The sequence below is a fragment of the Martes martes genome (genome assembly GCF_963455335.1).
Source record: "Martes martes genome assembly, chromosome: 3".
In the NCBI taxonomy this organism is placed as follows: Eukaryota; Metazoa; Chordata; class Mammalia; order Carnivora; family Mustelidae; genus Martes; species Martes martes.
The window spans coordinates 14,764,271-14,778,134 of NC_137890.1; the positions used below are offsets into that span (position 1 = coordinate 14,764,271).

At 50.9% G+C, this 13,864-nt stretch overlaps 1 protein-coding gene across 2 annotated transcripts in view; it reads left to right on the forward strand.

Moving 5' to 3' along the window:
• Window positions 1–13,864, forward strand: part of ABCC4 (ATP binding cassette subfamily C member 4 (PEL blood group)) — a 250,147-nt gene that overhangs the window by 75,439 nt on the left and 160,844 nt on the right. For both annotated transcript variants that reach the window (XM_080798652.1, XM_080798653.1), the window contains exons 5-8: window positions 761–850; window positions 2,593–2,756; window positions 4,083–4,208; window positions 5,287–5,536. In XM_080798652.1, the coding sequence (XP_080654778.1) occupies window positions 761–850; window positions 2,593–2,756; window positions 4,083–4,208; window positions 5,287–5,536 (630 nt within the window). The remainder of the gene's footprint in view (window positions 1–760; window positions 851–2,592; window positions 2,757–4,082; window positions 4,209–5,286; window positions 5,537–13,864) is intronic.

Consider the following 13,864-nt stretch of genomic DNA (forward strand, 5'->3'; position numbering starts at 1 on the left):
GCATCCCTTCCCTGGCTCTGCATGCTGTTCCTTCCGGCCACAGTGCTCTTCCCGTCTTTCCATAGGGTTTCTCCTCTTCATCATGCAGGGTCTGTCCTGCCCACAGTGCTACTCTGTGGGAACTGTCCCCAGCTCCCTGTGCTGCTGTCCCTACTGTCCAGGTCCCACTTAAGCTACAGCTGCTTGTTCTTACCTTGTCCCATTTCTAAACAGGAAACAGCACTCATCAGTCACCTGGTGTCCTGCTCCTGGTGGATGACAGGTGTCCCACTCCTAGGAACCCCGAGCTCCGTCTAGGTAGCGCCTGGGGTTATTTCCATTCACATAGGAAACTTCAGACCCGGAGTGTTTGCATGACATCACACGCAGAAATACTGACTGATTCCAGATATAGTCCGTCCCCTAGCTTTTGTCCTTACACGGCCTCTCCACTCATAGAATGTGGCTCAAAATTACATGAGTTGACTCCCGAGTATATATCTTTTTATACTTTCAGCGTGTCCAAGTTCATCAAAAACCGGGGTGAGAGAGTTGGCTTGTGCCTCCTCTTGCTTCCTTTGTTCCTGGGGGGATGTGGCTGCCGCCCCATGGAGGGGAGGAAGGCCGAACCCGGGTCCCCAGAGCCCTGCTCTCGCGGGACACCCTGCTCTCCTGACATCACGCAAGGTCCCGTCAGAACACACTCCACTTTGCTCTTTTCCCAAGTGTGGCTTGAAGTCCCTGCAGGAACGTAAGTCTCCGTTCCCCTCTTCTGTTTCAGGCGCTTCGCCTCAGTAACGTGGCCATGGGGAAGACGACCACCGGCCAGATCGTCAATCTGCTGTCCAACGACGTGAACAAGTTCGACCAGGTCAGCTGCCCCGCAGGAAGCCTTCTGCATTCCCACCCTCTTCCTTGGTTTAACTTCTTGGAATTTCAGGTGCCAGTTTTTGGTGTAGGCCAGACTTCTTTTGAGGACAGAAGATGAGGATACTTTTTTTTTTTAAATTTTATTTTTTTATTTTTAAAAGATTTTAGATATTTATTAGAGAGAGAGGGAGAGAGAATGTGCCCAAGTAGGCAGAGTGGGCTGCAGAGGGAGAGGGAGAAGCAGGCTCCTTGTTTCTCAGAGCCCGACGCGGGGGCCAGTCCCAGGACCCCGGAACCGTGACCTGAACTGAAGGCAGACAGTTAACGCACTGAGGCCCCCAGGTGCCCTGAGATGAGGATACTTTCTATCCAATTCTCATTTCTTCTGTATTCAACTCATAAGAACGTGTGTTGTCCGGTAGAGAAGAGTTTTGTTTTCGGAATGGGTTTACAGCGTACTTCAGTCATATATACACAGACAGCAGTGTTCTTATCTAGCCTGGGGAAATGTCCCATAGTCGGGAGTGGCCCTTCTGAGCACACTTGGTTGGTGCTGCTGGCTGGATCCTTTCTCCTCCTCCCTATCATGACCTCTCTCCTCCTCCATAGGATGACCTCCTGGTGGGCAGGGATTGTTCTGTGACCCCAAGAGTGCCTGCTACATAGAAAGTGCCCTCCCCACAAAAGATTTTATTTACTTATTTATTTTAGGGAGACTGCATGAGCCGGTGGAGAGGCAGAGTGAGAGGGAGAGAGAGAATCTCAAGCAGGCCCCCTGCTGAGCACAGAGCCCGACGTGGGCCTCCATCTCTCGTGCCCCTGAGATCATGACCTGAACCAAAATCAAGAGTCAGATGCTTAACTGCCTGACCCACCCACGTGCCCCATTTTTTACAAAAGATTTTATTTATTTATTTGAGAGAGAAAGAGCGAGCGTGTGAGAGAGAGCACAGAGCATGATCGGGGGGAGGAGCAGAAGAAGAGGGGCAAGCAGACTCCATGCTGAGTGCAGAGCCTGATGTGGGGCTTGATCCCACGACCCTGACATCATGACCTGAGCGGAAACCAAGAGTCACTCAACCAGCTGAGCCACCTAGGCGCCCCAGGAAGACTTTGATTAAAAAAAAAAAAAAAGGCCCAATTGATAATCCCTAGGCGTAAATGACCTATTCTTTTCTACCCTGCCACAGTCCATTTGCACTTACCTTGTGAATATACTATACTCTCCAGGGCAGTGTAGTTACTGGTCTGAGTTGTATTGCTCTACACCACTTCTAATTATTCACTCATCAAACATGAACTGGGGCTCCTTCTCAGTTTCAGGGATGAATAAGACTTAGTTTCTTCCCTGGAGAAGCCACAACCTGTCAGGGAGGTAAATATACAAGTAATTACTCGAGAGTATGGCAGGTTCCATAATACAGGCTTTTGCAAGGTACTGGGGAGCCCAGGGGAGGAATTTTGGGGGAACCCTGAGCCCACGCGGGGGGCAGACAGAATTGAGATCTTTCTTCTGATGCTGTGGTCTAGTCCGGTTCTCCCTGGATGTCCCTGAAGCCTGCTCTGTGGTGTTCTGGAACCGCTTCCTCTGGGATGGATACTTGGATTTTTGCTCCAGTGGGTTTAAAGCCCCCGTGATCATTTATGTGTTGGTTCCTGTCTGCCCTCTCAGCGCAGATGGCTTCTGTACCGGGTCCTCGGTTCATGTGGTCCTAAGAGCGCGTTGCCTTTTTTTCTTTTAAGGTGACAATATTCTTGCACTTTCTGTGGGCAGGGCCACTGCAGGCGATCGCAGTGACTGCCTTGCTCTGGATGGAAATCGGAATATCCTGTCTTGCCGGGATTGCAGTTCTCATCATCCTTCTGCCCCTGCAAAGCTGCCTCGGGAAGTTGTTTTCATCATTCCGGTAAGAGAAGCACTGGTTTAAAAAACAGGGCATGTGTGTTTGTTCATATCCACGCTTGCCTCGTGCTTCCGATCACAAACAAAACGGCTTCTCTCATCTCTGGGGCGCCTCGGTGGCTCAGTGGGTTAAGCGTCTGCCTTCGGCTCAGGTCATGATCTTAGGGTCCTGGGATCGAGCCCTGCATCAGGCTCTCTGCTTGGCGGGGAGCCTGCTTCCTCCTCTCTCTCTGCCTGCCTCTCTGCCTACTTGTGATCTCTCTCTCTGTCAAATAAATAAATAAAATCTTTAAAAATTAAACAAAAAACCAAACGGTTTCTCTGATCTCTTCTTTCTGTTGATTGCATGCTGTGCAGGCTTAGCCTGGGGAAGGCTCTAGCCTTCCGCTGAGGGCCAGTCTTGAAGCCGGAAGGGCAAAGGCATCCGCTGTCTCCTCCTGGCTAGCTTTTCAGGCACTGTCCCTCCTAAGTACTGTCTTCCAGCAGAATTTATATACAATGACATTATTTAAACATGTATCAAATACGAGTATAATTTAAACGTCTCTTTCGAGACCCGGGTCTGGCCGTGTCTGTTTTCGTGATGCTTGTTTTCAGGTGTGCAGGCATGTGTCTTGTTTTTAATTCAGTGTGTCCATTAAATTACAAGCTCCCCAAGGGCCAGGTCTGGCCCGATTTGTGTCTGTCAATGTCCCGCAGTCCTAGCGGTGTATGTGGTAGAGAAGGTGATGGTCCTAGGGGGTTAGAAGTGGGTCAGTGTCAAGGTGGTCAGGTGTGAGATGATAACACCGTGTGAAGCGCGGCCAGTTCTCTCTGCTGTGTCTCTACTCATGGTGTTTTCTCAGTTGGAAATTGGCTTCTCTGTCTTTGCCAGGGAGAAATGTTCTGTGTGCTTGGGGCCCCGTTGCGGTGCTCCTGGAACTCGGAAGCTTCTCTTGCTCTCTCCTTTGCCCAGTAGAATTGACAGCCCCTTTCTTCTCTGCGTCCTGGCACTTTGTTCCCACTTTTTACACTGCAGCCAACGGTGTTATTGTTGGATTCTGTCTCCCCTACCCAACGGTGACCTCCTGGAGCCGAGTTTGTATCTGACTCTCTTTCCTGTGCCTTCCTTAGCCCCTCCTGCAAATTCTCCAAGTTACTTCTTGGATTGGGATGGACTCTGTGGACTTCCTCCTTGAAGTCTTTCTCCATCTGTGTTTTGAGTAGGAGCTGCCTGAGTTGTCTGAGCAAAGGTGTTGTAGGGCGTTGTTGGATCCCTGGTTCTCGGGCTGTGGCCGCTGCTGATAAGGGAAATGGGGCTGTGGCTCATCTCTCACGTCTGTCCCCTTAGGAGTAAGACCGCAGCCTTCACCGACGTCAGGATCAGGACCATGAATGAGGTTATAACTGGCATAAGAATAATAAAAATGTATGCTTGGGAGAAGTCATTTGCAGACCTTATCACCCACTTGAGACGGTAAGTTTCTGTGTCTGTCGGAGCCTGTTTTTGTACTTTCTGTCTCCTGCCTCCACGGGAATACGGGAGGGGTCTTCGGGCATTCAACCTTTAGAATGTGAACTCCCAACGCTGTCCACCCCACCTCGTGCTGTAAACCACATTAACCTGCCTTTCCATTTACTGTCTTGAAGGAAGGAGAGTGCCTGTGGTGCTTCTACTACAAAAATGAAATTCCAGATGTTTCTTAAGTCTCTAAATCCCAAATGAGCAATGCTGGTAGCATTTGCAAGTATGACATTTACACGGAAGCTATAGTTTATGTTAACGTAGCCCAAGTAGGAAGATCGTACAGACTGAGCCAAACTGTGTACATCAGTATTATTCGTGCCAAACAGAGAAACAGAGCCATGGAAATACTGTTGCGCCTTGTTTTGCTTTAGGTCTGTGGAATTGTTTTCAGTCTTTGATGTCAATATTTGGGGAGTTTGACCCTTCCGCGCACGGGATGTCTGTGTCAGCACTTGTCTCGGCCATCTACTTTGTACCTTTGTCTCCCTCTGCTTTGGACGCACTCAGCTGCGTTCTTCTCTGGCCTCTGGCAAGCCCGGCTAACCCAGCTCATCCCCTCCCCAGGTCCCATTGCTCTGAGCGAGACCCCTCTTGTCCGTGCGCCCGTGGGGCCTCTACTCACTGCTCCTGTCTCATGCACACATCTTTGGGTAGCTTATTCTCTTCTCCTGTGAGTTTCTGAGCTCCTAAAGGAGACAGACTTTGTGTCTGTCTGCCGTCAGCCAGAAGCCCGTACAGGCGTGGCATGGACGCATGCTTGTTGACCGTATGTTCATACCTGGTTCGACTGACCCAGGATATTAACACGTGACATGAAGCCTCCGTTTATTCAGATGAGTGACGCGGTGATGACTATGTGGTCCTCGTGTTGGGGTCGGCCCCGGGCCGTGTGCTGTAGGATTATTTCCATATCGCGAGGAATAGTTTGTCTTAATCCCGGTCCCCTCCCTGGAAAGGGGCCACATGCAAAAGGCACTTGAGTCCATGACTTGGATGTTGATGCTTCCTTGTAAACTCTCTTTTCCAGGAAGGAAATTTCCAAGATTTTGAGCAGTTCCTACCTCAGAGGAATGAATTTGGCGTCATTTTTCGTTGCAAGCAAAATCATCGTTTTTGTGACTTTCACCACCTATGTGCTCCTTGGCAACGTGATCACAGCGAGCCATGTGTTCGTGGCGGTGTCGCTGTATGGCGCTGTGCGGTTGACTGTCACCCTCTTCTTCCCCGCGGCCATTGAGAAGGTGTCCGAGGCGGTCATCAGCATCCAAAGAATCAAGGTCTGGTGACAACCTTTTTAATCTCTTTATTTTTTTTAAATTGTTTTAAAGGCTTCTATTTATTAATTTGAGAGAGAGAGAGAGAGAGCATAAGTTGGGGGGAGGGGCAGAGGGAGAAGCAGGCTGCCCGCCGAGCAGGAAGCCCGACGCGGGGCTCCATCCCAGGACCCTGGGATCATGACCTGAGCCGAAGGCAGACGCTTAAGGGACCGAGCCACCCAGGTGCCCCAACAAACAACCTTTTTAAGTCATAGATGGATTTAAGCAGAAGGCCTGCTTTGAATCTGGTGTCATCGTGTTGCGGTTAGGTGAAATTTAACTGTCTCGCCATCGAAGCCAGCAGTCGTCCCAGAATGTGGCCTGTATTCCCCTCCCTGTCGTCCCAGGTGGCGTGCACCACAGATAACTAATTTGCTGCTCATGTGCAGGCGGCAGGAGAAATAGCACCGGCCCGGGGCTCGGGGGGGGGGGGTACCGGGGTAACAGCAGGGTGAGGGAAATGTCTGAAGCAGGAGGAAATGCACAAGCAGATTTCATCCCTTGGGCCAGCTCCAGTGACTGGATGGCGACTGGTGGCAGTCTGGGGAGGGGCCGGAAGAGGATTCCTTTCTGGGCAGAGGAGGAGAGAGCTTGCAGAAGGGCCCTGCTCCTTGGGGAGGGGAATGGCCTCAGCTGCACGTACTTCTTCCTGCTGAAAGGTGGGTTCCTTCCTCCGTAGGTGCCGGGCGCGTGGTTTCTGAGAATGCCTGTGGATCTCCTTTCACTTTCTGCCTGTCTCAGCCCATTTCTGGGAAGGTCTTCCAAATTTGTCCTCCCCTCCCCCCCACACCCCATACCCACTACCTCCTTTTCCAAATTAGCTGTCCCTTCATGGCTCAGGGCAAATAACGTACATCACTAAGATGCGGCCCCACACATGGTAGGTGCTCAATGTTTGTGAAGAGGTCGAACATGGAGATAAATGGGCTCTGTGAGCAGGGCCAGGACATGAACTTGAGTACCTGGGCTTTACGAATAAATCTGGTTTTCCTGTTCCTCCACAGTGCTGGCTATGTCGTAATACATCTCTAGTGAAGCTTGATGGCTCTGGGCTTGATTTCCTCCCCCGCCCCTTTTTAAAAATAGTTTTGTCATAAAAGCTGAGATTTTCTTCTGATGAAATTTCCTTCCTATAAAAAAATATTACCCAGGAGAGAGATCAGTCTTACGGGGTCCATTCTGGTCCCTAAGTTTCCCATTCTTTCCGACAGGGGCTTCTAGCAACTTTTAAGTGGTGACCCATGCATTTCAATAAAACTTCTTTATTTTATTAAAGATTTTTTTTTAATTTATTTATTCGGGACAGGGAGAAGCAGACTCCCCTCTGAGCAGGGAGCCTGTTGCAAGACTCGATCCCAGGACCCTGGCATCATGACCTGAGCCCGAAGGCAGCTGTTTAACCACCTGAGCCTCCCAGGCGCCCCTCAAGAACATTTCTTTTATGTAACTTTTGCATCTTGAAAGAGCATGTACTCTGGGAACATAACTTTGGCCGCAGCGATGTTCTAAGTGTACGTCAAACTTCTCCAGGTGCCCGCTGTGAGTGGGCTGTGAGTTTTGCTGTAATTTTGCAGTTGTCGCCCCGGCAGCCGGTGCTTGCTGCGGCCCCGGGCCCTCGAGCTCCTTTCCTCCAGACTGCAGTGCTTGGCCTCCCCACTGGATGGGTAAGGAGGGCCTCCTGCAGGAGGTGAGCCAGCGGGCGCGTGGGGAGTTTCCCCAGACCCTGCTTTCCTGCCCGTCGATAGGTTGCCTACAGTCGCCTTCCCAGTGCCTTCTGGCATGTGGAGTATTTCCTTCCGTGTGGTTTTCATCAAGTCTCATTCTGAAGAGGCCCCCAGTGGTTCCTGCAGAATCCAGATTGTAAACTCTGGGTTTAAGGCTCTACCAGCTGCACTCTGTGTTTCCTGGTGCCCGACCCTCCACTCTGGGTGGTGGTGGTTGCGGGGGTGCTTGTGTCGGTGATAGGCCACATTCATGTGCATGGGGGGGGTCTTTGCCCCCCGCACTGTTCATCCCTTTGGTTGCCTTTTCTTATGTTGATTTAGGGAAATACGCACACAACCTCCTGTAGCACTTCTGTTCATGCTGATCTCAGGCTTCCCTATTTATGTGCAAGGCCGGTGCCCCCACTGCTCAGAAGCAAGTCAAGTGGGTGATTCTGTCTCCAGGACTATACTAAGGCCCCGGACAGCAGACCGTATCTGATCATTCTTGTGCATAGTTCATGGCCTGTTCTGGGCCTGTCATGGACGTCAGATAAATACTGCATTGACTGACGCAGCAGTTACAGGGGAGGGAGGGCCGGGCCAGCAGAGGCACGAGGGGACCCAGGCTGTACTGGAAGCCAGAGAAACGCAGTGAGGAAGCGGACTGGAGTGGGCATTCCCGGGACAGCAGGCCTTGGAAGGGGTCTTTACCTAGATCTGCATCTCCCCTCTTCTGTGTGTGCACCTGTCGATTTGGTGGATCTGAGTGGGACACAGTCAATGTAGACTCCGCTGGCCCAGCTCCTGGACTGGGCTCTTGTGCCTTGCAGATAGAAACACCAGTCTTACTTGGTCAGTAGCATTAGTTTGGCCATTGTGAAATAAAGGAAGATTAAAACCATGTGGCTTTAAATTTTTTTTTTTAAGATTTATTTATTTATTTATTTGACAGACAGGGAGCACAAGTAGGCAGAGAGGCAGACAGAGCGGGGGTGGGAAACAGGCTCCCCGCTGAGCAGAGAGCCCGATGTGGGGCTCAATCCCAGGACCCTGGGATCCTGACCTGAGCCGAAGGCAGAGGCTTTAACCCACTGAGCCACCCAGGTGCCCCAAAACCATGTGGCTTTAAAGTGCATCTCGAGTCAGAAGGCAGTCTGCAGACAGAATTCCCTCCTCTTTGGAAATCAGTCTTCTTTCCTCTTGAGGACTTCAGCTGATTGAGCGAGGCCCACCCACCACGATGGAGAGTAATTTGCTTTATTTAAAGTTAGTCTCATCTGAAAAAGTACTTTCACTGTAACATCCAGACGTGTTTGCGCAAATGTCTGGGGACTCTGGCTTAGCCCAGCTGACACAGAAAATTAACTGCCACACCCGTCGGATCTCCCCAGATGTGACTCTGTGGTCACTTACTGTGTGTCTGGAAGCCATCTGTTTGTGGAGGTCGTCTCCTCAGTGAACTCCAGACTTCTGAGGAGCAGCTGCGGGGCCGTGATCATCTTTGTGCATCTCACGGATGGCTCACGCTCCGAAAACGTGCCTCTGTTGGAAGTGTGCAGCTCTGCCATGTCTCTGACGTTCTGTGGATATCCAGCCGCTGAGTGTGATTTTCGTGGAAAGCGATAACTTTCGTTCTCTGATGGATCATGTGGTGCATAAAATAGTGTAGCATGAAAGGGACGTTGCAGAAGGTTTTCGGGGAGTTGGGGTCAAATATTTGGGGAGGAGTTTTGATCGCTTTTCCGCCAGAATGCAGCTGAGCTGCGTCTGAGGCTTAAAATTCCTTCCCGTGTAGACATGTCCAATAACGTTAAAGTCACGACCTGCGGGGAATTTGGGCATCTGTGCTGTCGAAACGAACGTTCCTGCCGAGAACCTTGAATTTCCTTCGGGGTGATTTTGTGAAGCTGCTTTGTGTCCTGCTCCAGGAAGTGTCTTCAACTTGGGCAGGAGACCTAAATCTTCCCTCCTGTGCATAGAGTTTCTGGTGGGAGGCTGGGCCTGGGGAATTACGATTTGTTTGGCAGTTGTTTTCAGCAAAGGGTGAGACCAGTGGTGGAGAAGGAATGGTGGGAAGGGGTTGGTTAGCGTGGGAAACTGCTTCAGGGCGGCATTGATGTAATTCTCAAAGCATCTCCTTTTCCTTTAAATCTCAGACTCCTTTTCAGCCTGTGTGGTTTCTGTAACCCTTTAAGAAATTTAGATCTCGAGTGCATCAGAATCACCGGGAGTGTTGATTAAACTAAATTTGCGCGTGTTTGAGACTCTGATTCCCCGGGTCACGTGGAGCCCATAGTATCTATGTCATAGGCAAGCGTGCTTGTGCGTCTGAAATACACCACATACAGGGACCACTGCCCCAGCCGTGGAGAAAAGCACACAAGGCAGGATGTGCTAATAAGCCAATACGAAAGATGTCAGGGTCACGGCAAGACTAAAGTCAGTTGGGAGGAGAAACTAACACCAGTCTTGGTCTATGCCAGACCTTTTGAGGGGCACATTTGGAACTCATCGAGTCACTCCATAGAATAACTGAGCACCTGCCTTAGGCCTGGGGCTGTGCCAGCTGCATATATTCGATGATCATGCACAGAGGTCCTTCCTGCTTGGAATTTATGTATCATCAAGTGGAGGCTCATAGGTACGCAAACGATGACCCTCACTGTTCACGTGTGTTTTGTGTCATCCGTCCTTGAAAGGGAAAGTCGGAGGTGCTCTGCAGACAGACTGCTGTAATTTTGGAGGTAAGCTTCCTGGGAAGACTGAAGGAGTGACCTGGAGAGCTACCTGTGTTGGAGGTTTGCAGGGGGTGGGGGAGGGGCACGGAGTAGGGGTAGGTAGGAGACTGAGAGTTTACATTTTGGGGGGGTGGTGGTTAGGTGGCAAGAGCTCCTAAGGAGGGCTTGGCACACCAGAAAGGAGATCCGTGTGTCTGAGGAAGCAGAAGTGTCAGAGGCTGCAGAACAGAGTGCTGGGGGCCCGAGCCGGGGCTACAGCAGCCTACAGGCACCACGAAGCTCACTCTGGCTGTAGCCTGGGGACTGGAGCAGGGGACGTGGGGGTGGGGACCCAGGGCAGAGCCTGAAGGTGCTTCGAGAGGTGAATGCAGTCCAGGAGGGAGTGATGTGGTTTGGATTGGGCTGCTGTAGATGCGGCCTGATGGGAGAGCCCTCCAGGAGCACGCCTTGACTTTGGGTACCTGACAGAGGTAGCAGGCGCCAAACAGAATGAACGGGTCCTGTGTTCACTCTTCTTCCTTTCCCTGCCTGTCACTTAGGTGTGTAAATGTGCAGGGAGAGGTAACCGTGGCAGCAGGAGAGGAAGCAAAGGTGTGCAGAGTCCGCTCACCGGTGGTCAAGACTGGGCGAGGTCTGACTCGTGGGGTCAGAAGCTTGAGGGGCACACAGGAGCTCTGACTCTGTCTCTGACAGCCCGGACTCGGTGGGCTGGGCCGGCCATCCAGCACAGTTCCCAGGATGGTCGCATTTGGCAGTTGCAGGAGCTAAATCCAGCAGACTTTTGCCCCTTGAAGCTGGCGCTATGGTCCGCAGCCCTGGGGGAAGGCCCCAGGTGGGCTGTAGGGTGCACTGTCGTCTTTTCCACCCACACTTCTCCGTTTCCTTTTTCCCACGTACCGAAAATGAGGGATTTATTATGAGGTTAGAGACCCAAGAAGTTCCTTCTATTTTCCTCTTAGTGACATCCAACGGGTCCAATAGGATTATAAAAGATCTCGTCTTCACTTCAAAGCACTGGGAGTCTCGACGATGTCTACACCCAGTAAAGTGTGTCTTGGAGGTGATATTGCTCATAAAACTGCTTAGGCTTTCTGCCCACCAGCCACTCCGAAGTCAATCTTCCTGGCTTGAGTTCTGACGTCTGACACTTTCCCGCATGACCTGTTCCGGGTATGGGCTTCATGGCCGTTAATGGCAATTTAAAGTCAGCGTTCTCATCAGCCTGAGTCCTGGAGAAAAATCCGCCCAGCGCTGCTGGCGCCTGTACAAAGCGTTCATGTGTTGAATGGAGTCTCGTTTAACCGCTGGGAAACTGACTTCTTTCTCCACTCAGACCTATTATTTCCAGACAAATGCCCAATAGATTTACTTTCTCAGTGTGTGCGTAGTTTTTCTTCTCTTGAACGTGGGACGGGGATTGCTATTCTAATATGCACCTGCTGAATATTGAATTTTATACCTTGGTAATATGCTTATGCTATAAAATTGGAATTCTCTTCTGTCTCGACAAGATTTATAATACCTATAACCTTCTGCTTGTTGCCTTGTTAACTCATGCTGTGTAAGACCTTAGTGATGTAGTTAGTGGTTAGACCCACTAGAACCAGTCACATGGTCTGTTTGTACCTTAGGGGTTGTCTGTTGATGTGCTGACCCTTTGTGAGGCTCAGTGTTAACCTTGGACCTGGGGCTGTTTTTAAATGCATGAATGGCATCGTCTTCTCCGTCACCGTGACTTGATATGCCCCTTAGGCACTCAGAAGTAGGGTGGGCAGTGCCAGCTGGGGCCATTGTGAGCCTGAGATGGGCTGAGAAGGCTGGGTTGGTTTAGTACTCGAGGGTATCAGGGTCGAGGCCACTCGGGGAGTGCTGACTTAGGTGCTCATGGGTTGCTGAAGGGTTTTGAGCCTGGTGGGCCGCCTCAGTGTTTCAGGGGGATCAGCAGGGGGAGGTGTTTGGGGTAAGTTTGGCACAGTTGGGGCTGCTGGGGAAGGAACTGGGAAGTACAGGGGTGTAGCCAAAAACTGTGTCAGTATCATAAATAATTGCTAGTGAGATTCCAAAGTAACATTGTTTCAAGAGGAATGAAGAATTGGGAGGGAACGGAACTGTGGCTCAACGGGCAGGCATTGCTCCCTGGTTGACGAAGGGAGAGGCGGTGGGGAGAGAGTTTGGGTCAGGCTGGTTTTAAAGCCTGCACGGGGGAGCCCTCATCCATCATCTGTCTGTTCCGCTGCCCTGCTCAGCACAGGTGTGGGGCAGGTAGCCAGGTTCCCAGCGAGCCCAGACCCCGGACAAGTGGGGAATGAACGAGCAGACCCTGCCTCATGCTGGCTGGCTCTTCGAGAAATGTGCGGGAGCGTGTTTTCCTGCACCGAAGAGACTTGGCATGGTCAGCTTTACTGGTTCTTGCCAAGTAGAATGTGGTACCTGATGTGTAGCTTTGTGACTGGTAAACAAGATTTTAATGGCTTCAAGCATGTTGATGATTTTCGGAGGAGACTTATGTGCTGTTTCCCTAAAATGGTTTCACGGGCTTACCTCAGCTGCGTCCCACGTTGGTTAGGGTTAGGGTTGCCCCGTGGGTCCTAGAATACTCTCATGAAAGCTGCGCACACACGGCACGTGATTTTTCTCTCTTGCACAAATCTTCCTACGGTTGTGTGTCCGTTTCCTAGGTCTCTTGGGACAAACTTTCTTGAAACTGGGTGGATCAGAGCAACAGAAATTTGTGGTTTCACGGTTCTGGAGGCCAGAAGCCTGAAATCCAGCTGCCCTCAGGGTCACCATCCCTCTGAAACCTACAGGGGGGGAAGCCTTCCTCGCGTTCTCCGGCTTCCGGTGGTTGTGGGTAGACCTCGGCCTTCCTCCGCTTGCTGTCCCGCCACTGTGATCTCTGTCTTCATCAAACAGCTGATGCTTTCTGCCTGTGTGTCTCTGCATCTTCTTCTTAAGATTTAATTTAATTTATTTATTTTTAAAAATGTATTTATTTGACAGAGAGAGAGTGATCACAAGTAGGCAGAGAGGCGGGCAGAGAGAAAGGGGGAAGCAGACTCCCTGCTGAGCAGAGAGCCCGATGCGGGACTCGATCCTAGACCCCAAGATCATGACCCAAGCCGCAGAAAGAGGCTTTAACCCACTGAGCCACGCAGGTGCCCCTTTAAGATTTTATTTTATTTATTTATTTTTTTAAGATTTTATTTATTTATTTGACAGACAGAGATCACAAGTAGGCAGAGAGGCAGGCAGAGAGAGAGAGAGAGAAGGAAGCAGGCTCCCCGCTGAGCAGAAAGCCCGATGTGGGGCTCGATCCCAGGACCCCAGGATCATGACCCGAGCCGAAGGCAGCGGCCTAACCCACTGAGCCACCCAGGCGCCCTAAGATTTTATTTTTAAGTAATCTCTGTACCCAGCGTGGGGCTCACTTTCACAGCCCCGAGATCAAGAGCTGCACACTCCACCGACTGAGCCCGCCGGGTGCCCCTCTTTGCCTTCTAAGGACACCAGTCACACTGGATTTAGAGCTCCCTCTAAAGGTCTGCTAAGACTGCACCTTAGTCACATGTGCAATGACCCCATTTCTAAATAAAGTCAAAATTTGAGGTAATTGGGTTTATAACTTCACCACATCTTTTCGGGGAGGACAGAGTTCACCCTCTAAGAAGTTCCATGGCTGGTATTCTGTTCTGTGGTGTTAGAGACCCAGATGCTTTCTTTTATTATTACTATTTTTTTTAAGATTTTTATTTATTTATTTGACAGAGCGCGCGTGCGCGAGAGAGCGCACAAGTAGGCAGAGAGGCAGGCACTGGGAGAGGGAGAAGCAGGCTTCCCGCTGAGCA